This window comes from Anguilla anguilla, chromosome 9 (assembly GCF_013347855.1).
Source record: "Anguilla anguilla isolate fAngAng1 chromosome 9, fAngAng1.pri, whole genome shotgun sequence".
NCBI lineage: Eukaryota > Metazoa > Chordata > Actinopteri > Anguilliformes > Anguillidae > Anguilla > Anguilla anguilla.
The window spans coordinates 8,372,565-8,392,899 of record NC_049209.1 but is presented as its reverse complement, the minus strand read 5'-3'; the positions used below and the strand labels follow the sequence as shown (position 1 = coordinate 8,392,899).

Sequence of the window (20,335 nt, the reverse complement as noted above, 5' to 3'; positions counted from 1 at the left end):
ACCCTGTTTTTTCAGTAAGCTTCTCAATAATTGTTGTTATTCTTCGCTTGCATCCTAATTCAATTTCCCATGCTGGAAGAGAGCAGAAAATCACATTATTCTGTGTTAGAAGTTTCTCTGATTCTTTTGAATGTGATCATGATAAAACAAATGATGAACAAAACATTTTTCTGGTGGGGAGATATATCCTAAGACTCCAATGAATATGACAACTGTATGTGTCATTGAATAGCAGCTAAGTGATGTTGTTTGGTGTCTTATGTCTTTAAAACTCTTTCTTCTGTCTAAAACTCTTAACGTCTGTCAGACTGTATAAACTTCTCAGGACGGAGTGTAGCACAGTGGGTAAGGAACTGGGCTTGTAACCGAAAGGTCGCAGGTTCGATTCTCGGGTAGGACACTTCCGTTGTACCCTTGAGCAAGGTACTTAACCAAAATTGCTTCAGTATATATCCAGCTATAAAGTATAAATGGATACAATGTAAAAATGCTATGTAAAAGTTGTGTAAGTCGCTCTGGATAAGAGCGTCTGCTAAATGCCTGTAATGTAATGTAATGTAATAAATTGTAGAGTAATGCTGGTCTACAAATACCTCCCTTTCCAAAAAGGATCACATATTTGTTTACACGCAGTTCTGTTGAGGTAAAAGGTTTCACTGCTAACCAAAATTTTTTTTCCAAACCCCTGAAACTGTAACATGAACTTGCCCGTCCACTATCGAGTCACTCTCCAACATTCCTGGGCTCATGGTTATGTGTGTTTCTACTGTCTCCATTTTGTTTTCAAGCTCAATGTCTAGCTGCTGTATAGCTGTCATTTGTGTGTGTGTGTGTGTGTGTGTGTGTGTGTGTGTGTGTGTGCGTGTGACTGTGCATGTAGCGTACCTGTGTGTGAATGTGTATTTATGCCTGTATTTCAGACCTATACTTTGCAGTACCTCATGGTTCATCATAAAATTAGCATGGTTAATTTCATCCATTGAAAAAGAGAAGCATTTGAGCACTGTTAATGAACCACTGAACCCTACCACCCTGTTGGCTGGTAGGAAGGCTGTGTCGTGCAGCGAGTCTACATCACGATTCTGTCTCATGTGGAGAAAAATCTTTCTCGCCAGGGATGACAGCTCTGACAAGTAAACGCAAACTCACGCGCACAAACACACCACCCCCGTCCTGCCTTATCCATAACATACATCATAACCCTATAGCTGTCTCAGTGTGCACAGAGCCAAGATGAATCCGTTCCTCCCAGCTGTGTACTGTCAGATGAGTGCAGGTGTATGCACCTTGTGTGATGCCTGCAGCCGGCTGACTGAAGATGTGTGTCTATTTATGGCTCACGGCACCAGTGTGCTCATATCCCACTGTGTGTACCTAATTCTAGGAGTGGCCAATTACTGGAATCCTGGGGGTATTTTTTCTTAGAATTTTTTTTTTTTTTTTTCCCTGACTCAGATCATAATGATCTGATTTCCATCTCGGGAATGACAGCACACCAAAGGCAACTCCGTCTCTGTGAAGCAGTCGGATGTAAGAGAGGACGTGCCTTTTATGACTGCGGAGACAGCCGAGAGCTCGAAGCTAGTGAGCGGGTGGGCTGTGTTCCAGTGCAGGACCATCTGGGGATGCTGTCATCGGGGTACAGCATGTTTGGCTCTGGGACGCACCGCCACTGCCACGGGTCTAATGTGGAGCATGCTGAACCGTGGTCCACTGTGGGTCTGTGGCTACAGTGGAGTTTTCCTCTGCATCGGCCTGTCTGCCAAGCCAGAATCTTGCGGGTTCGAGCCCAAGTCTATGATTGGCTTCTCCGTCTGCCATTTAAGGTTTCAGGTACAGGAACATCCTGCCCAGAGCATGAGGTTAAGCTGCTTCACACTACAGAAATGAGGAACTGCATCCCTGTGAGCCGCGCAGGTCTATAAACGGCTTACTGTCTGTTGCCATGGACACTGGTCCGGTCAGAACCTGCTTTTTTCGAGTTGCTTCTCTCAGCTTTGGAATAGCTCACAGCCCTGAGCGAGGCGGTGGCTGGTTCAGTGTGGTCCCCTGCGTGATCTCAGAATGCCGGGCTGTGATTGGAGGAGATGGGGAAGGGGCTGTGAAGCTGATGACGACACAGAACCTGAGCATGCTTTTACGCCGAGCGGTGCCAGACCTTACAGGGGGCTGCTGCATCCAATAACAACGCAGTGGAGATGTGCAACACGTTTTTCTAGTTTGTCAGTAGCAGTGAATCATATGAAATGTGTAAATATTGTAGCGATTGTTTGTTTGCCATCTGTGTGTTTTCGGTTTCACCTACAGTGCTTAGGTGAAATCCCTGTACACACCCCACAGCTATCTTAATTGGCCATTCAACGGTCCATGATTCTGGACTAACAATTTACAGATTGTAGGATTGTAGCCTACTTAATGGCCTTTCAACAGTTTTGTACAACTTGACGCACTGTAATGGAGTGGCAAGCATTATTTGCTTAGTTAGTTACCCAATATCCAGCTTTTTTTTTTTTTTTGCCTGCATATCAAACATTAACAAAACATGTTAGTATAAGGGGACCCCTACCTGACCCCTTCCCATACACAAAACTGGATGTACAGCTTTGTAAGGAATGTCAGACAGGTTTTGTTCCCACTGTTAAGGTTTTCTCCCTGCAGTTTCATACATAAGTGCTCCTAATATGGCCACTCATGCAGATATGGCTGGAGGCTGTCCTGCTTGTAAAGCCTGTCTGTCAACTTGCCAAACTCTCCCATACAGATAGAGCATGGTGGAAGGATTGCAGAGCACTACAGTCCTGTTCTTCTGCCTGAACTGCAGAACAGAGTGGACTGAGGCAGGTGGATTTAAAGTGGATTGTTTGAGAAGGGGGTGGATGGGAGAATGGAGATGGTGTAGGTTAGGAGATGGTGCAGATGGAGTTGCGCTTGTTTTTAATGTGGTGGAGAGGGAGATGAAGTCACCATCCTTACTGTAATCCGTCCGGTTGGGCTGTGTGGTTGAGCGTGTGTATGTGTGCTCGTGTGTATAGTGTATGTATGCGTGTGTTGTGTTGTCAGAATCGTCAGAGAAAGCTGAGTTTGTTGGTACCTGGTTCCTTTGGGAAATGCAGAAGCAGAGAGTCTCTTGGTAATACACCACTGTTTATTGATAAAATTGTCCCCCTCTATCCTCCAGTCTTACCTCTCCCTGTGTCCCACTGCTGTGGAGCTGGATGACACGCTCAGTGCTCGAAATTCTAGTTGGGGTGGGGAGCAGGGAGTGGGGGGGGTGGGTGACCTAAGGAAGATGACCATAGCTGGAGCTGGCCATCTCTGTACCAGCTGGCTGTCAGATCGCATGAGTCAGCAGTGAGGGTTTGACGGCTTGAGGGGAATTTTCCCCCAATCTCTCTCGCTCCCTCTCTCCCTCGGTTTACTCTGCTGGCTCTCACTCTGTCTCTCCCTCTCGTTCGTTCTGCTCGGTCTCTTGCTCTCTGTTCACTCTGCTCTCTCTCGCTCTCCGTTCACTCTGATCTTGCTCTCGCTCTCTCTCTCTCTCTGTCTCCTTTCTCTTGCTCTCTTTCGCTCTCTCTCTCTCTGTCTGTCTTTCTCTCTGTATGACCCTGTCTCTCTGTTCAATCTGCTCTCTCTCTCTCTCTCTCCCCTCTCTCTTGCTCTCTTTCACTCTCTCTCTCTCTCTATCTGTCTTTCTGTATATCCCTGTCTCTTTGTTCACTGTGTGGGCTGAGGAGAGACACAGGTTTTGTCCCCTAAAGTCTTGAAGCTGTCGGCCACACTAGCATGGGCCAGTCCTCGTGTAAGGCCTGCCTCCACTCTCTGCACTGTCTGGACAAAACGGTAACAATCACCATGGAAATATCATTGTCCTGTGTGTGTGTGTGCTTGTGTGCTTGTGAGTGTGCGTGCGTGCGTGCGTGCGTGCGTACGTGCGTACGTGCGTGCATGCGGGCGTGCGTGCGTGTGCGTGCATGTGTGAGAGAGAGAGAGAGAAAGAGAGACAGAGAAAGTAAATGGCAAATATTTGTTTTGCTTCTTGAGCTCTGTCTGTGCGTCTATGTCATTGTTTCATATAATTGGTTCAGAGCATTTTTTTTAGATTTGCTCCTGTTGTTTGAATTGAACTGTTCTGCTATTCTCTGATGTCCTTTGTGCTGACTCTTTGCTTATAGGTATCGATATCGTTGTATATATATATATGTATAGCTGGCTAGTATTAGTGTGTAGCAGGTGCACATGCCTGTGTGTCAGAGTGTTAAATGAGAGGTGGAATGTTTTCCTTTCTTATTCACCACTCCTTGTCTGGCCTGGAAATTGTACAAGCAAGACAAACGATCAGAGGCATGCTTCACCCTCCACAGGCAGAGCAGGCTGCCAAAATAACTCTTTATATTTATTTTTTTAGACCTCGGTTCTCTTCATAGGAATAATCATTACCACCTGTGGACCACTGTTTAAATACTCCGTTGACTGCCAGGGTAGTCGTTTACAATATGCTCTTTCTGGTATTGTATTCATTAATTAGTATTCTTAGATACATTTTCTGTTGTATAAGCTAAAAAATGTAGTGTTATTTAGTACTTTTAATGTGATCTGGATGTGTTTTACCTATGATATCAGGCGAGTATCAAAACAGTCCAATATCATAGGTGGATGAGAAAAGCAGCATTCTGTAAACAATTCCTGGAAATAGCAGGTGTTCTGGGACAAAATTGTGGAATAAAAGTCATGACATCAGAGCCCCACCCGCCTGTTGGCCTGATGATGTTAGCGCCCAGCAGCTGCGCAGTAGAGAGCAGCGAGGTGTGCTGACTCATGCCTGGCTCCTTCATTGAGCAGGTCTGTTGGCATTATGGGCTTAATGTTGTCATGGGTAGCGGTTTTTGTTATTATAAGTATATAATAATAAAAACTGTTGTAATACTGTAATACTCTAGCATTTTTTTGCACTTTTTTTCATTAATTTTGGAACAGGAAGCTATGCTCTAGGGTTATGGTTTGCGTGGGCTGGAGGAGTGGTGTGATGAGTACATATTGACTTTGCCTTGCGGAAAGCAGTCATTCGTGAGTGCGTCCTGCCTTGTTAAGATTGTTTTGTTGGCTACACTCGCATGAAGGCAGCAGTGCCATTAAAAGCACTACTTTCTAGGCATGAATCCACGTGATTCCTTTTGGGGAGGAGAAAACATTTATTTGCCATCTATACGAAGTGTAAATGCATGTGAAGGCATTGTATCATAGCTAATAATGTCCATGTAACTCAGTCTGAATACAGTCCTACTGAATTTCACTTCAGTTTCATAAAGTTCCAAGCCAGACCTGTGGCACTCACCCACTGAGCCATATGGGTGCTGCTAATGGACAACTCACGTTGTTAGTGTTAATCAGTTTAACCATCAGGGTCCAAGTTGAACTATGCGGTTGTTCCCTGTACTTGGACCGGTACTTCTCTCTAGGGGTTTCGTCATACTTGTTCCTGGTTATGGTTATACACTTTGTTGTACGTCGCTCTGGATAAGAGCGTCTGCCAAATGCCTGTAATGTAATGTAATAATGTAATAAAGTGTTTTGATTGGCTGCTGGGTGCCTGCTGTTACATCACTGTTCCAGGGTGTTTGTGTCATGGTCTGGTATTGTCCCAGCAACCAGCTGTTCCTCAGGGCATATTTACCCATTTAATTTCCCACAGAGGGAACATATTTCCATGTTGCTGCACATTGCAAACAGTTGTTCTTTGGAGTGAGGTGGGTGGTGGCATAGCTGTGTCCTCAGTAAGACCAGTATGGGAATCAGTATCAGTCTTATTGGGTGAATTATGACTAGTTGCTTGCATGCTTTATTTGTTGCATTTATGTCTGTCCCCTGACACTGGGTGTCTGTGCCTGTGTTTGTCCTGCAGACTGAAGGCTCTGCTATGAAGGAGAGGGAGCTGTCCCTGGAGCTCTCCAAAATCAGGGATGAAGTGGGTGAGTTTGTCCTTTACTCACAGTGGGAGTCAGAGAGATTGGGGGATTTTCTGTGGGACATGTCATTGTCCCCATCTGCCTTTTCCCTCCTCACTGTCCTACCTACCTGTCCCCTCCTCTTGTCCCCGCCTCCCTGTCTCCACCTCCCTATCCTCTCCTCCCTGTCCCCTCCTCACTGTCCCTACCTCTCTGTTTCCTCCTCACTGTTCCCTCCTCTCTGACCCCACCTCTCTGTCTCCTCCTCACTGTCCCCACTTCCCTGTTCCCTCCTCACTGTCCCCACCTCCCTGTTCCCTCCTCACTGTCCCCACCTCCCTGTTCCCTCCTCCCTGACCCCACCTCTCTGTCTCCTCCTCACTGTCCCCACCTCCCTGTTCCCTCCTCACTGTCCCCACCTCCCTGTTCCCTCCTCCCTGACCCCACCTCCCTTTCTCCACCTCCCTGTTCCCACATCCCTTTCTCCACCTCCCTAACCCCACCTCCCTGTCCCCTCCTCCCTGTCTCCTCCTCACTGTTCCCTCCTCCCTGTCCCCAGCCTTCAGCGCTGCCCGCTGGGAGCGCCTGCAGCGGGAGAAGGAGGAGCTGGAGCGCAGCTTCGAGAGGGAGCTGCAGGAGCTGCAGGTGCAGCAGGAGGCGGAGCTAGGGGCCCTGGAGGAGGGGCTGAGGGCCCGGCACAGGGCCGAGTCGGACCGCCTGCAGGCCGAGCACCAGGCGGAGATGGACCAGCTGCGCTCACAGCAACAGGAGCAGGTTAGGGAGGGGGGAGGGGACACCTCCTGCCGCAGGGATCCAGACTGGTCATACACTTTAATGGAGAGCAGCTCAACCGCTCACACACTTCAGTAATCTGTCTCTGCTACTTTACTTTAGCCAGCAGCCATACCTCCATGCACTCTGCTCCTGCCAAATGGCTGAAGCTAAACAGGTGTGGGCTTGGTTAGTACTTGGATGGGAGACCACCAGGGAATACTGAGTTGCTGCTGGAAGTGGTGTTGGGTGGGCCAGCAGGGGGCAATCTTCCCTCTGGTACAAATAAGCCCCAATGCCCCAGTGCAATGACAGGGACACTGTGCTGTAGGAGATGCCGTCTTTCGGATGAGACGTTAAACCGAGGTCCTGACTCTCTGTGGTCATTAAAGATCCCATGACACTTATCGCTAAGTGTAGGGGGTTCCCCAGTGTCCTGGCCAAATCCCAGATCTGGCTCTCACAAACTTTCCACTAAAATCATCCCCAGACTTAATTGGCTAAATAAATGTTCTCTCCCTCTCCACCTTCGCTAATGTGTGGTGAGCGTTCTGGCGCAAATTGGCTGCCGTGCATCACCCAGGTGGGTGCTACACATTGGTGGTGGGTGAGGGGAGTTCCCCTTCACTGTAAAGCACTTTGAGCATTTGGAAAAGCGCTATATAAATGTAATTAATAATAATACTTCCGCTCTACTACCTTGATTGTAGACGTACATTGACTAGATCATAATCATGTTTGTGACTGGGTGGATCAAGGAGGCAATCTGATAAGTTATTCCGATCAATCATAAGTCTACAAGGAAAGCTGTCAGGCAACCATTGGCGGTGTTTACATCCGTTCAGTATGCAAGCCCGGGCATGCCCTTCAGGTAGAACCTAGACATCAATCAAAGTCCAAAGCTGAATCCAGGCCAGTAGTCTGTGCCGAAGGCTGTTAGGAAACACGGGTAATAGTGTTGATCGATCCCTTTTGTGTGGCTGTCTCCGCCCAGATTGAAGAGATGACCATCGGCCACGAGGCGGCTGTGGAGGAGATGCAGAACACTCACAGCGTGACCATGGCAACGCTGCAGGAGGACCATGCGACCACTGTGCAAGGTATGGAAACCGCAGCCACACTTCTTACACTTTGCAGGCAAGAGGCGATATAGAGCACAAATAAATCAGTATGTCCCAGTGGACAGACATCAAGATATAATAATGATGAATGATCCTGTGAAATGTAAAATGTGAATTGTGTGGAGGCCCTGTGTATTAATATTGGGAGAAAAGTGTGTTGAATCCTCTAATGTCTGCCTCTTTTAGAGCTGAGACAGGCCCACAAAGACCAGAGGAAAGCCCTGGAGGAGGACTTTGAGAAGCTGAGGCTCTCCCTCCAGGTGAGACGCTGAAAGAAACCTCGGAATAAAACAAACGCAAACGTGTGAGAATGGCCGACGGGTTGTGGTGCAGAAGTGCCCCTTGTAGCTTACGTATCAGTGAAGGTTGTGCCTCTGCGTTTGCTCAGAGATGTGTGGCTGTGTTTCTGCGCTTGCTCTGCACAGGACCAAGTGGACACCCTGACCATCCAGAACCGCGGCCTGAGAGACCGGGCCGATCGCTTCGAGGAGGCGCTGAGGAAGAGTGCGGATGAACAGATTGGGGTATAAAAGACGCGCTATATTTATACACACTTCAGAATCAGTGCCGAAATAAACACCAAACAAGCACACTCACGCGATTCGAACCATGCGAACACACGCGCACACACGCACTCCTGTACATATAGTGTATAAATACGTACAGTCATTTGTCATTTGCTAATTATGAGAAGGTTTGTTTGAATTTGACTGTGTGAGCTTTTGTGAAACACAGAACAATTTACCGAGAAGCTGCCTCCCGCTCCCCCTCCTCTGTGCAGGACGCTCTGGCTCCTTATCAGCACATCCAGGAGGATCTGAAGAGCTTGAAAGAGGTTTTAGAGATGAAAAACCAGCAGATCCACGAGCAAGAGAAGACAATTTCTCAGCTGCAGAAGATGGTAGGCTCAAAAGGAATCCCTCTCACTTAAAGAAATGTTTTTTTTTTCTCCCTGTATTAATTTGCCTTTCAGGCACCCTTTAACCAGGGCAACAGCCATAGCAATTAATTTGCAAGCAGTGTCCTTTTATGTTCCTAAGTAATTCATGTTAAGTGATTGAGGAACCATGCACACACACACACACACACCACCTCCCTGTTCCCGTCTGAATCAATCTTGTATCACTTAGCACAACAGGCACGGATTCTTCACCACATCGCACTGCCCCCCAATCAGTTACACAGTACACTTGACCACAAGGGTCACATAATGGGCTTCTGAGGGCGGGCTTATCGCTTCTTTACCTCAGACACTGTGACCATGATTCATTTCACCCGCCAGAGGGGTTTTCATTGCATTTTTTTCTGTCGGGGCCATAGTCGCTGCCCTAGCTTTTTTTGGCAGGATGTCGGATTCCTCAGACCTGTGGGGTAGCAGCTTGTGGGGGCTCGTAACATCTGACTCGTCTGATTCCTTTGAAGAATTTAACGCGGTGCTGTTGTTTCGCTCTCGAGCAGGCTCAAAAGAACGTCTTTCTGGAGGAACGGGTCCAAGTGCTGCAGCAGCAGAACGAGGACCTGAGAGCCAGGATTGACAAGAACCTCAGCCTGACCAGGTATGTGCTGCTATCCACAGTGATTTCGATCGGCAATCATATTTGCCCACAATTCGACACATTCCTCAGGCACAGCACATAGTCAGCCACTCGTGTGATATCTATCACGTTCATTAAGGTTCAACTGAAATAAAGACAAACAATCTGTTTGTCTGTAGATTTTGCAATTATTAGTGGAGTGCTTCTAAACAAATACAAAACTGCATGCATTTGAATGAATTAAAAATTTGAATGAATTAATGAATGAATGCTTTAATAATCCTTGTAGAAAATTGTCACTTGCAAGACAGTCACATTTAAGTCACATGAACAACAATGACAGCACAATATGGCAACAGCAAGGACATGAGGGTCATCACCATCGCCCTGTTAGACACGTCAGATAAGGGCAGAGACCACGGCGTGTGCTTTCTCTGGTCCCCCCCTGCAGGCAGCTCTCCGAGGAGAACGCCAACCTGCAGGAGCACGTGGAGAAGGAGAGCAGCGAGAAGAAGCGCCTCAGCCGCAACAACGAGGAGCTGCTGTGGCGCCTGCAGACGGGCGAGCTGAGCCCCCGCATGTCCCCGTGCTCCTCGCCCCTCCACCGGGCGTCGCCCGGACCCGCCTCGCCCTCCCGGGTCCAGCCCTTCCCGCAGTGAGCTGCCGAAACGGCCGGTCTGACCCCCCCCCCCCCCCCCCCCCCGCTCCCTCTACCTCACCCTGTCTCTTTACTCTCGCTCTGAGACAAACTGCTTCTGTCCAGGCCTCTTTTCTGCCTGGTAGAGTGAGTAGAACTCCTGTGGAAAGGCCTGGTGCTGAATGTGAGAGCCAACATACCCGGACCTCGCCACTGGTTTTGTGATGGACTGTAAATCTACACATCATTACTCAACTAAAACAATAACTTTAAAGGAGGAAGGAGGAACCTTGAAGAAGAAGAAAGTTGGAAAATGTATACCCTCCTTTTTTTGTCATCTTACATCACATCAAAGACATGTGACTATGTTGGTTGTGTAATTTAAACGGTTTGTACCCTTCTCAGAGCCTCGCTTGTGCTAAAAAGTGATGCTCCTGTGGGACGGCAGCCCTTGGGGTGTGCAAGGCCAGCTCAGCTGCTCCCCGAACTGGAGCGAAACGCCTGTCCCACAGGAATGATCACCTGCTAGCCTGGGATTATGAGCTATACAAATAGAAGGTCCTTTGAAACCACCGCTATACCTTTTCTAAGACGGAACCTATAGTGGCCTGCCCAGGGGACCCTGATCTTTTCACCAGCAGTTTTACCCTGACCAGCCTTGCCTACTGTATGACTCTGTCCCCCAGCTCCTTTGACCTGGTGCAGGGGGCTAACAGCAAAGCTTCGCTAGCTCTTAGCCGGCCAGCTCGACCTGGGAGAATGTTGGCCCTGAATAGTTTTCCCCTGTTCATTATCCTGTACAGAAATTTTTCATTGGCCAGCGTGAACTGGGACAGTTTTTCCTCAACTGTCTTTATCCATGTTAGCTCTTTTCCTTGGCCAGCTAGCTCTGTGTTAGGTCATTTACTCATGTAATCTGGGACACTTCTTTCTCCTGCTGACCTTTCACCTGAGACAGTTTTTTCTTCTTCGGTCAACTTGGCCTGGGGCAGATTTTCTCCCTGGTCAGATTATACAGGGACAGTGAAAACCTCATGAGTTTTACAGAGCCTGGTCCTTTGCTCATTGTGTCCCTGAGTTCCACACTGGCTGCCTTGACTTCGTTGAAGACCATTCCTTTTCTGAAAAGGTGGTTTTACTCAAGGAACAAACCAATGATACCAATGACCAGGGGCTGTTTGTAAAGACGATGTAATTATGAGATGAGATTGCCATTTGTTTTTCATGACATTTGTATGTTATTAAACATTTTACTATGTAAAGCATGTACTGCAAGTCTTCCAGTTGTTACGAGTTACCTCGAATCATTGTGATTTCCATCTTAAGGATTTGGAAAGGGGCAACCCCCACCTCCACCCCCCACCCCCTGACCATAGTGCGCAGGGGGAGTCCCCTGGAAAAAGTGTCTAGGAAGCTACTCCTAAAAATAGAATAGAGAGGCTGACGTGTGTATCAATTAAGATTTATATCATTAGGTAGTTCAGATTGGACTCAGACTAATTCCCATTTGGGTGTAGTACCTAGAGAAAACGGTGTTTCATGGAATTGTTTAAAGTATAAAAGTTTAGTAGAGAAAGAAGACTTTTCTAAAAGATTTGAAGTGTCACTACTGTATTGTTCAGGGACTTTTCTCTATCTTGTTAACTCAAACCCATGCTTACTGTATCTAGTTCTAATTTCTATATGATAAAATGTGTACGGGATATCGAGAGATTTGTGATTACTGAAATATTTACAAATGACATTTTCAACCCTCATTATAGACCTGTTGAAAAAAATGTATACTGTATACTTTCTCCTGCTGTAGCGCCAGAGTTAACAATTATCTCAAAGGTTTATAAGCTGTGAATGAAATACCTGCTCGTTGTATTGTTGTACTACTCTTGATTCATTGAATTTTGACAAGTCTGTGTACTGGTTAGTATCGGTATTGGAAAAAAATCCACAAGATCAGTTTGAGTAACAACAATTGCAAGTCTGGTGGTTTGACCTGACAACTGCTGCCACGATACAATGCGCACTACTCAGCAGGCTGCCTTAATCCATGAAGAATCCATATAATACTGTTGATAATTGTTTAGCAATGCTTCCTACTGCACCAGTGTTATTCTACGCCAGTACATATGCTATACAGGGAATTTCACAAGCAAATGGCTATATTAATATGAGTTTATTTATTGTGAAAACCTTCTGTTTCAGTGAAACATTGTTACTGTATGTGTTTCCTGGACTTCGATGTTCGTTTTAACAGACTTTGAAAATATTTTTACATTTCATTTCTCTCATTCTTGTTTGTCTTTAGCCTGAAAACTGCAAAAAAATAATTTTCTCAACATAAAGTAATGTTTATCATATAATTTAGCCTGAAATACCAGAATAACATTTTTGTGATTTCTTTCCATATGAAGTATGGAGCAAAAGATGGATGCTTTTATGAATGATCTTTTTATAAGTCAAATTCTCTTGAAGAGTGGTGTTGTCGATTTTCTGATATCTCATTATTGTTAAACTTTTTTTATTATTATATTTATTCTTATTTTAAAGAAAATTGTTATTTTTTGCAGTGTTTATCAAATCCAGATTTTCTCTTTGTGATTCTACTGTTGAAGTTATGTGAATAATGCACTTGAACGACTTTATTTTACCTCCCTATTAGGCAATATTGGATGAAGGTCAAGTAGCATAAATAGAACTACTTTTTCAAACAAAAACTTACACTGTGTTAGATGACTTTGCTGGATGTATTATAACAACCAGTGGCCTCAAGCAGGTTTCAGGGAAGGAAGTGAATCAAATTAGAGGACAACTGCTGCTTTCCATAGCGAGCTATTGTTAGGGAAATGTTAGACCTTCAGCCAATGTGTAATCTATTGAAACCAAGCCCACCTCACTTTCTATTACAGGACTCAATCACAAAAACTGAAAAAAGTGACTATTTCTTTGCATGTTAAACAAGCACTTACAACAGTGCACTGAAAACAGCACAGTTGCTGAAAACCATTTTGCGTAAATATAATATTTTTCTGTATTCTCTGGTTTAAGGAAGGTAACAAAACATAGATATGTTTAAATACTCAATATCAGGTACTCGATTGCCACTGACAGCTCTGTGTCCTGTGGACATTACTATAAACCCAATGATCAAGTGTCTGCTCTCCTCACTTGAATTAATTGTCCAGTTTGCTGTAAATGATTATTTTAAATGGGGGTAGAGGCATTTACAAACAATTCTATTGTAAATATGTTTTGTTGTTTTTCTGACTTTGATTGTACAATTGACTGTATTTGTTCCACAGCACACATAAACATAAAAGCATGTCTGTTGTAGCTATTTGTTTTGTTTGGTTTTTTTCTCTCCCAGATAAAGATTGTGAAGCTGTGTCTGTAGCATAGAAAATTAAAACTGAGGAATTATGGGAAAATGGCAAAGCAATGTATCTATCTGTTATCTTGCTTTTGCATTTTGGTCCTGACCAACCTATTAAAAAGACTGCAAAAAAGAATTCCATGAATTTTGTGGTTCAGGAAATATATTCTGGCATTGTCATAGCAGTCCAAGGTAAATTTCCTCTAGAGAAAATTAATTTTAACAAAATTTAGTACCACGCATGCCAGTTACATTCAATTCAATTCAATTCAATTCAATTCAATTCAATTCAATTCAATTCAATTCAATTCAATTCAATTCAATTCAATTCAATTCAATTCAATTCAAATTACTTTATTTTCCATGAGGAACTTCATTTGTGCAGTGGATAAATAAGAGAAATACAACAATCACAGACAATCATCATAAAATACATACTTAATTCACATACAAATTAAAATACAAAGCTAAGGATAAACACATAAAGTAAAAGCCAGCAGTAATAGTGCAATGGTGCTCCAGTGCAGTAGTGCTAGTGTCTCTATGTGTGTGTGTGTGCGCACGCACGAGCGAGCGTGAGAGTACATGCGTGTGTCAGCGTTGGGCCAGTGGGGGGGGGGGGGGGGGGCATGTTAGCCAGTCAGTTTCCCTGGAGGGGGGTGGGGGGGCTTTTTATTAAGGAGTCATCGTTTTCTATTATTTCATCTTTCTAAGAAGGGCTGGAAGCTCTTTTGTATTTTTATTTTGTCATTCTCTTTAAATGAGGGTATGAAATAGAAAGGGTTACAGATAGAGATAGCATCGCAGTGCAGAAAGTGTCAGAGCCAGGAATCAAACCCACAGCCACAAAAGTGGGGTTAATCAATGGGTTTAAGAGTCTCCTGACATACAGACTTTTTATTTCATTAATGGTTAGGTGTGTTGTTTACCTGCCAATTTTTAACATTATTTAAATAGAAATGAATTGTTGCTGAAAGGTAATGATCTTTCAAATGTAGATTTCATGACGGATTTTAATGAATGCAAGATATCCTGCTCGTACATAAATTTTACTGATTGTTATTATTATTGTTGTTGTTGTTGTTGTTGTCATTAAGCTAAAATGAACTGAAATGGTATAGGTCAGAGCTTGCAGGTATATGTCTAAGTAGAACTGCAATCTATTAGCTTATGTCTGTAAGCTTATGCTTATGTCATATCTCAGCCAACTAGTAGCAGTATATCAGTATATTTTTCTGAATATAAAATGTTCAAAGTCAATTAACTTTGTAGCAGTGCTAACATGCTGAAAACCTCATTATGAGGGGCATTTTTGTATGCTTATAGGTTAACTAATTTACATAAGGTAGACTGCCCTGCTATGTGAATGTACTGTGAAAGGTGGACATCACTCAGCTGAGCCATCAGCTGATTCAGCCGGAGCAGGCTTGACTCCCGTGGCCTGCCTGACCTACGCGGTGCTCCCATTTATGTGCTAATTTAATTCTAGGTATGCTTTTGGGCAAGCTGATAAAATTAATAAGTTAGTTATTAAAATGAGCAAAAGGCTATCCGTGCTAAATAAACGCTAACTAATTCAGTTTCAGGCCTGCTTTCTGCATTGTTTTTCCTGAAGCCTGCCCTCTACGTCTGTCTCAGCACAGTGAGCCACATAAATGCTGCAGCCTTATTGGACGTCATCATTGCTTGTGATGTTTTCCCTTGGCTGCTTTTCTGACTCTGGCAGGCTTGGAGGTGTGTACAATGGGGAATGAGAACTAGGAGTCCTCCTCACACAGGGCTGCTCTGCATCAGCGCAGTAGGTAGTTTCCTGGTAGAGATGAGGAGGCGCAGACTGTTTATTTTCTGGGCTTGTTCCTAAACCAAGGCGGATGGTTGGCTTGCAGTTTGTCTTTCTTTTTTCCTGTACTGAGGAAAGTCTCAGGTTCTTTGTCTGAAAGCTTTAACATGGTTTGACTGAGGGATGTTACTATTCACTGAAATGATATTGAAAACACAAGATTCACCATCAGGCACAGGTAAGATCATCTTCCTTTGGTTAGCTGTCTTTTTCCTTGTTGTGTTTGCTCAGATAGTACATTTTAAAAAAGCTTTCATTCATTAATGTGCTCTGATTATGTTCAATTTTTATGTTTGTGTTTCAAACCTCGCATTCTTTCTCTTTTTCCCTCTGGCTTGCTTTATTTCTCACATTCACACACTTGCTCAGTCACGCGTTCGCTGGTAGTCTGAACTTGGGATCAAAATGAGACGGCTGTACTTGGTAGAGCCCGTTGTAGCGATGTATGCCTTCGCCATGTTCATGACCTACCCACTACTGCAACAGTACATCTACAGGCGGCTGTGGGAGCAGCTCACTGACTCCCCCTACACCAGCAGTCTGAACTTCTCTCACTGTGAAGACAACAATAGCAACCTGAGCCGACAGCATGAGGTGAGAAAGGGGGAAGGGACAGCAGGGTAGCGTTGGGTAGCAATAACCGGTTCCAAGTTGGAACCGGTCCCAAATTTCCAAGAACCGTGGATTCGATAAGACACGTGCAGTTCGGTTCGTAACTTTTGCATATTTCATTCGCTCTCCCGAGTGAACTGCAGTGAGCATTTTACAGTCCATAAAAGTTGCACTTGCCGGAACCTGTTACGCGGACCTAACGTCATGTTTGTTACGCAGTCGGTCAACAAAGCATGTGAGAAGAGACACTTCTATTTACATCCTGGACCATGGCTGACCGCAGAAAATGTTCGAAAGTTTGGCTTGGCTTCATTAAAAAAGATAACGACACAGCAAAATGCAACACATGCAGTAAGGATATTTCGTGCAAGGGAGGAAGCACCTCCAATATGACGAAGCATTTACTTAAACACGGCGTGAAACAATAACGCCCCAGATATAGCTAACGTTAACAGATTGCTTCTGTCCAAAATGTGAACAAGTCAGGCAGTTTTCACGGTAGCGAAAAATTTAATAATAACGTCTCACGCTCAGGTACAAAACACAGATGAGCTGACATTCGCATTTTATATTGAAGGTAAACGAATGATGCCTACAAATTATTTTTATTTGCTTATTTTTTGTTATATTTTTCCATTATTTAAATAGTTTTGGTTTGTAATTGTTTTTGTTGATCATTCCTTATAAGAAAGAGTAATATTTATTTTTATAAATGAAGGGAAAAAGAAACCTTCCTGTCACAGTTGACAGTTTACTGATTATAGCCTAAATGTGCCAAGAATAAATGTAGGCAAACGTTTGTTCTTGAAATATTTGTTCTTTTTTTCTCTCGGAAACGAGATTCGATAAGAACCGGATTCGATAAGCAGAATCAGAATCGGAATCGATAAAATTGAAACGATACCCAACCCTACAGCAGGGGCAAAGGCCTTTTGTCTAATGAGCTCCGTTTTGTTTGTGGATTCAGGTACACGTTAATGCTCTTCCAAAATGTCCTTCAGAGCGTTACAGTGTGATGAAATGCTCCACACTAGTCAAGAAAGCATTTGTTTTGTATTGAGAGAAAGCCTTGGCATTGTAAAAACAGCATCATATGCTATATGCCTATTTCTAGTCATCCTATTGTTCTCTTTGCTTTTTATTTGGGGGGGGGGGGGGGATTAGCTTTTTTTTGCTGCATGTACTTCATCGTGCTCTCTTTCCTGTCGGCAGGCGGTGCAGAAGGAGGCATCGCTGTTCTTCCTGTACAGCGAGCTCTGTTTCCTGTTCCCCAGTCTGGTCATGTCCTTGCTGCTGGTCTCCCTCAGCGACCACTGCGGCCGTAAGGTGGCCATCATCACCCCGCTGGTGGGGGACTTCCTCTTCTCCCTCTCCTACTTCCTGGTCAGCCGCTACTCGCTGAGCCTGAAGCTGGTCCTGGCGGCGTCCTTCCTGGCGGGGACGATGGGGGGGCCCACGGCGCTGATCGGAGGCTCCTTCGCGTACGTGGCGGACCTCTGCGGCAGCGGGCGGAAGACGGTGCGCATGGCGGGGCTGGACATGCTGCTGGGCGTCCTCTCCGGGCTGGCCTCCCTGTCCACGGGCTTCTTCATCCGCACGGCCGGGTTCAGCTGGCCCTTCTTCACCGCCGCCCTCCTGCACCTCCTCAACCTGGCCTACGCCTCCTGCCTCCTGGCCGAGACGGTGGAGGCGCCGGCGAGCCCGGCGGCCGAGGAGGACGGGGGCTGGCGGTCCAAGCGGGAGGCCCTGAGGGCGCGCTTCCAGGGCGTGTACCTCCTCTTCGCGGCCTCCACGCGCAGGAGGAACACCCTGCTGCTGCTGACCCTGCTGGCCTTCGCCTTCTACAAGGTGGCCAAGATGGGCGGCATGTCCATCTTCATCCTGTACGAGCTCAACACCCCGCTGTGCTGGACCGAGGTCCTGGTGGGCTACGGCTCCGGCCTGTCTGCCGCCATGTACGTGGGCAGCTTCGTGGGGGTCTACGTCCTGTCGCGCTGCCTGCGCGACGCGCACATCGCCCTCCTGGGGCTGCTCTCCGTCGCCATCGGGATGGGCATGGCCGCCTTCACCAAGACCACCCTGATGATGTTCCTGGGTGAGGACAGAGGCTCTCCACAGTTCATCCCCTCTGCGCCTCCAGTGGGATTACAGATAGTTCTGTGACAAGCAAAGGCACTTAAGACTCCGTGCCTGTTTGGGCAGCTGCACATAAACGTGACCAGTTCAGACCCATTTAGCCTCTGGGAAAAAGTAGCATTTAATTACCTTCCAGGATGGGTGGTTATATCTACATGCAGTCCTGACGCACTGACCTAACACTAAACTATAAATCTGTAAATTTCCATACACGTCATTTCAATACTTTTGGCTAATTAATCAAAACATGTCTTTAGCTGTCTTACTAAGCCTATGTATGGCTGTCAATAAACAAAACTTATTTTGTTACTTAAAAAACATATTACAGGGCAGTCTATTTCTCTAACAGCTGTAAAAGATTGATTAATGATATTGTTTGTTTATTAGACAGCGTTTGAGACGCCATTGAGGAAAAACAGGCCTGTGATTGATTTCTTTGGTCTTGAAATATTAGGGTCTCTGTAACCAAGATTGCTTCTGTTTCCTCTTCAGTGCGGGTGCCCCTGCTCTTCTCCATCATGCCTGCACCTGTGCTGCGATCTATGATGTCCAAGATAGTCCTGAACTCTGAGCAAGGTGGGTGATGTGCGTTCAGACACATTTTCACACTCTCAGAATGGAACTGGAAAGCTACATGTACACTTCCGCAACAATGATGACACCATACATTCATTATGAAACTGTAGCCTACAGTCACCAGTTATAACAGGCTAATTTTTCCAACCTCTCATAAAATGAGAATGGGAAAAGGTAACCTATGGCATTTCTAGTTATTGTTTTCACATCTAAAAATTGTTGTTCACATATGAAAAAGCCAGTCACATGTGAAAATGTGTGATTTCGTGTAATTTCATGTCATGTTTCACTTTCGCACATGGAAGTTTCATTCAAGCCAATCAAACGTCATATTGTGGGTTTCACATGAGAAAAGACAAATTTCATGTGATTTATTTGCAATGTTCAACTTATCACATCTTCCCTCTTTTCCCTTCTTCTCATCCTCCTCCTTCCCCTCCTCTCATCACATCCTCCCGTCCTTCCTCCTTTTTTCCTCCTTATTCCTCCATCCCATCCTCCACTCTTCCCATTCTATCTCTCTGTACCCCCTCCCCTTTCCTGGCCTACTCCTCTCCCCCAACTCTGCCCTTTCCCTGCAGGTGCCTTATTCGCTTGTGTGGCTTTTGTGGAGATGCTGAGTGTGGGCGTGGCCTTCACGGTGTTCACCAGCACCTACGCCTCCAGCGTCTCCTGGTTCCCTGGCTTCAGCTTCCTGCTGGCCTCCGGCCTGACGCTCATCCCCATGGCTCTGACTGGGTGCGTGTTCTTTCACAAAGTCTGTTTACAGTACCAGGCACGTAGGGCCCAGGTCAATGATGGCAAACTGTAATGCTCTGAGCATGAACATCCTACAATATCCATTACATTTATCAAATTATTCGCTCCACAACCAGAGTAGAAATTGTATCTCAGTGCATCAATCATATACAATGTGGGCATGTAATTTTAACAGAAGAACTTGCTTGATGTGAGGGAAATAGGAACGGCCACTTTGTGCACACTTACTGCAAATTCTCCTCACAGCGTATGCGTGATGCAACCAAAAAGCATCACTACGGAAGCCTAGAGTGGACACATTTCTTTCACATATAAGGTCTCCGTAAGAGCTGTGCACTGACGATGAGAGAAAACGGTCCGGTGGCCCACGGTCCTGAAGGCTCTGTTCTGCTGTCTTTGCAGCTCGGTTCTGTGCCTGCGTTTGGACGTGGACGGCGAAACTAAGGCCCTGACCGGAGAGGACGAGGCTGAAGCTCCCGGAGAAACACTGCAAATGCCCAGCTGGGATGTGAGCTAGGGTGGCAACCCCCCTCACTGTCCATCCTTGGTCTGCTTTAAGGCCCAGAAACACAGCTTGGAGACATGCCTTCACCTAGGGCAGTCAGCGAAAGAACTGGGGAGTCTGGGAATGGACTGAAATCCCGGATGACGTAACATCCGCAGTGCCTTATTTCAGTACACTGGAATGATCTGTATGGTTAAACTATTGTATAAATGCTAAATTTATAAAGGAGTAAATTGAGTGTTTTTGTGTATGTCTCTGTGTGTGCGTGTGTGTGTGTGTGTGTATGAGAGAGAGAGAGAGAGAGAGAGAGAGAGAGAGAGACAGGTGTAGTGCTCATATTACTGATTATTTCAATAGATGATACACACAGCAGTTAAAGGCCAACTGAATAAGTAAAAGTGTTCTTATGGTTTTGGGACCATATGGTATGTGAAATATAGTGTTCTTTCTCTTTCAGACACACAACTGTGAATTAGGCATTGAATCCTACAGCTTTATTGGCCAACATTTTTGGCCAATCAGATCAATCAGAGT

At 45.5% G+C, this 20,335-nt stretch overlaps 2 protein-coding genes across 5 annotated transcripts in view; both read left to right on the top strand.

Annotated features, from left to right (window-relative positions):
* The window catches only part of mtus2a (microtubule associated tumor suppressor candidate 2a), a 77,191-nt gene extending 63,682 nt beyond the window's left edge, over nucleotides 1-13,509 (top strand). For 2 of the 3 annotated variants that reach the window (XM_035435124.1, XM_035435125.1), the window contains exons 8-15: nucleotides 5,900-5,966; nucleotides 6,502-6,716; nucleotides 7,708-7,813; nucleotides 8,021-8,094; nucleotides 8,260-8,358; nucleotides 8,616-8,735; nucleotides 9,290-9,390; nucleotides 9,821-13,509. In XM_035435124.1, the coding sequence (XP_035291015.1) occupies nucleotides 5,900-5,966; nucleotides 6,502-6,716; nucleotides 7,708-7,813; nucleotides 8,021-8,094; nucleotides 8,260-8,358; nucleotides 8,616-8,735; nucleotides 9,290-9,390; nucleotides 9,821-10,028 (990 nt within the window). In that variant the 3' untranslated portion in view covers nucleotides 10,029-13,509. The remainder of the gene's footprint in view (nucleotides 1-5,899; nucleotides 5,967-6,501; nucleotides 6,717-7,707; nucleotides 7,814-8,020; nucleotides 8,095-8,259; nucleotides 8,359-8,615; nucleotides 8,736-9,289; nucleotides 9,391-9,820) is intronic. The other variant, XM_035435126.1, reaches the window with a different exon arrangement.
* A 1,555-nt stretch (nucleotides 13,510-15,064) lies between these two features.
* Nucleotides 15,065-20,038, top strand: LOC118236505 (solute carrier family 46 member 3). Of its 2 annotated transcripts, XM_035434950.1 has the most exons (6): nucleotides 15,068-15,391; nucleotides 15,583-15,807; nucleotides 17,038-17,920; nucleotides 18,454-18,537; nucleotides 19,119-19,275; nucleotides 19,699-20,038. In XM_035434950.1, exons 2-6 carry the CDS (start codon nucleotides 15,619-15,621, stop codon nucleotides 19,811-19,813), a joined length of 1,428 nt encoding a protein of 475 aa, XP_035290841.1. In that variant the 5' UTR covers nucleotides 15,068-15,391; nucleotides 15,583-15,618; the 3' UTR covers nucleotides 19,814-20,038. The 2 variants fall into 2 exon arrangements, with proteins under 2 accessions (XP_035290842.1, XP_035290841.1); XM_035434951.1 differs by lacking the exon at nucleotides 15,583-15,807 and having other exon boundaries at nucleotides 15,065-15,391.
* Nucleotides 20,039-20,335: the final 297 nt, after the last annotated feature.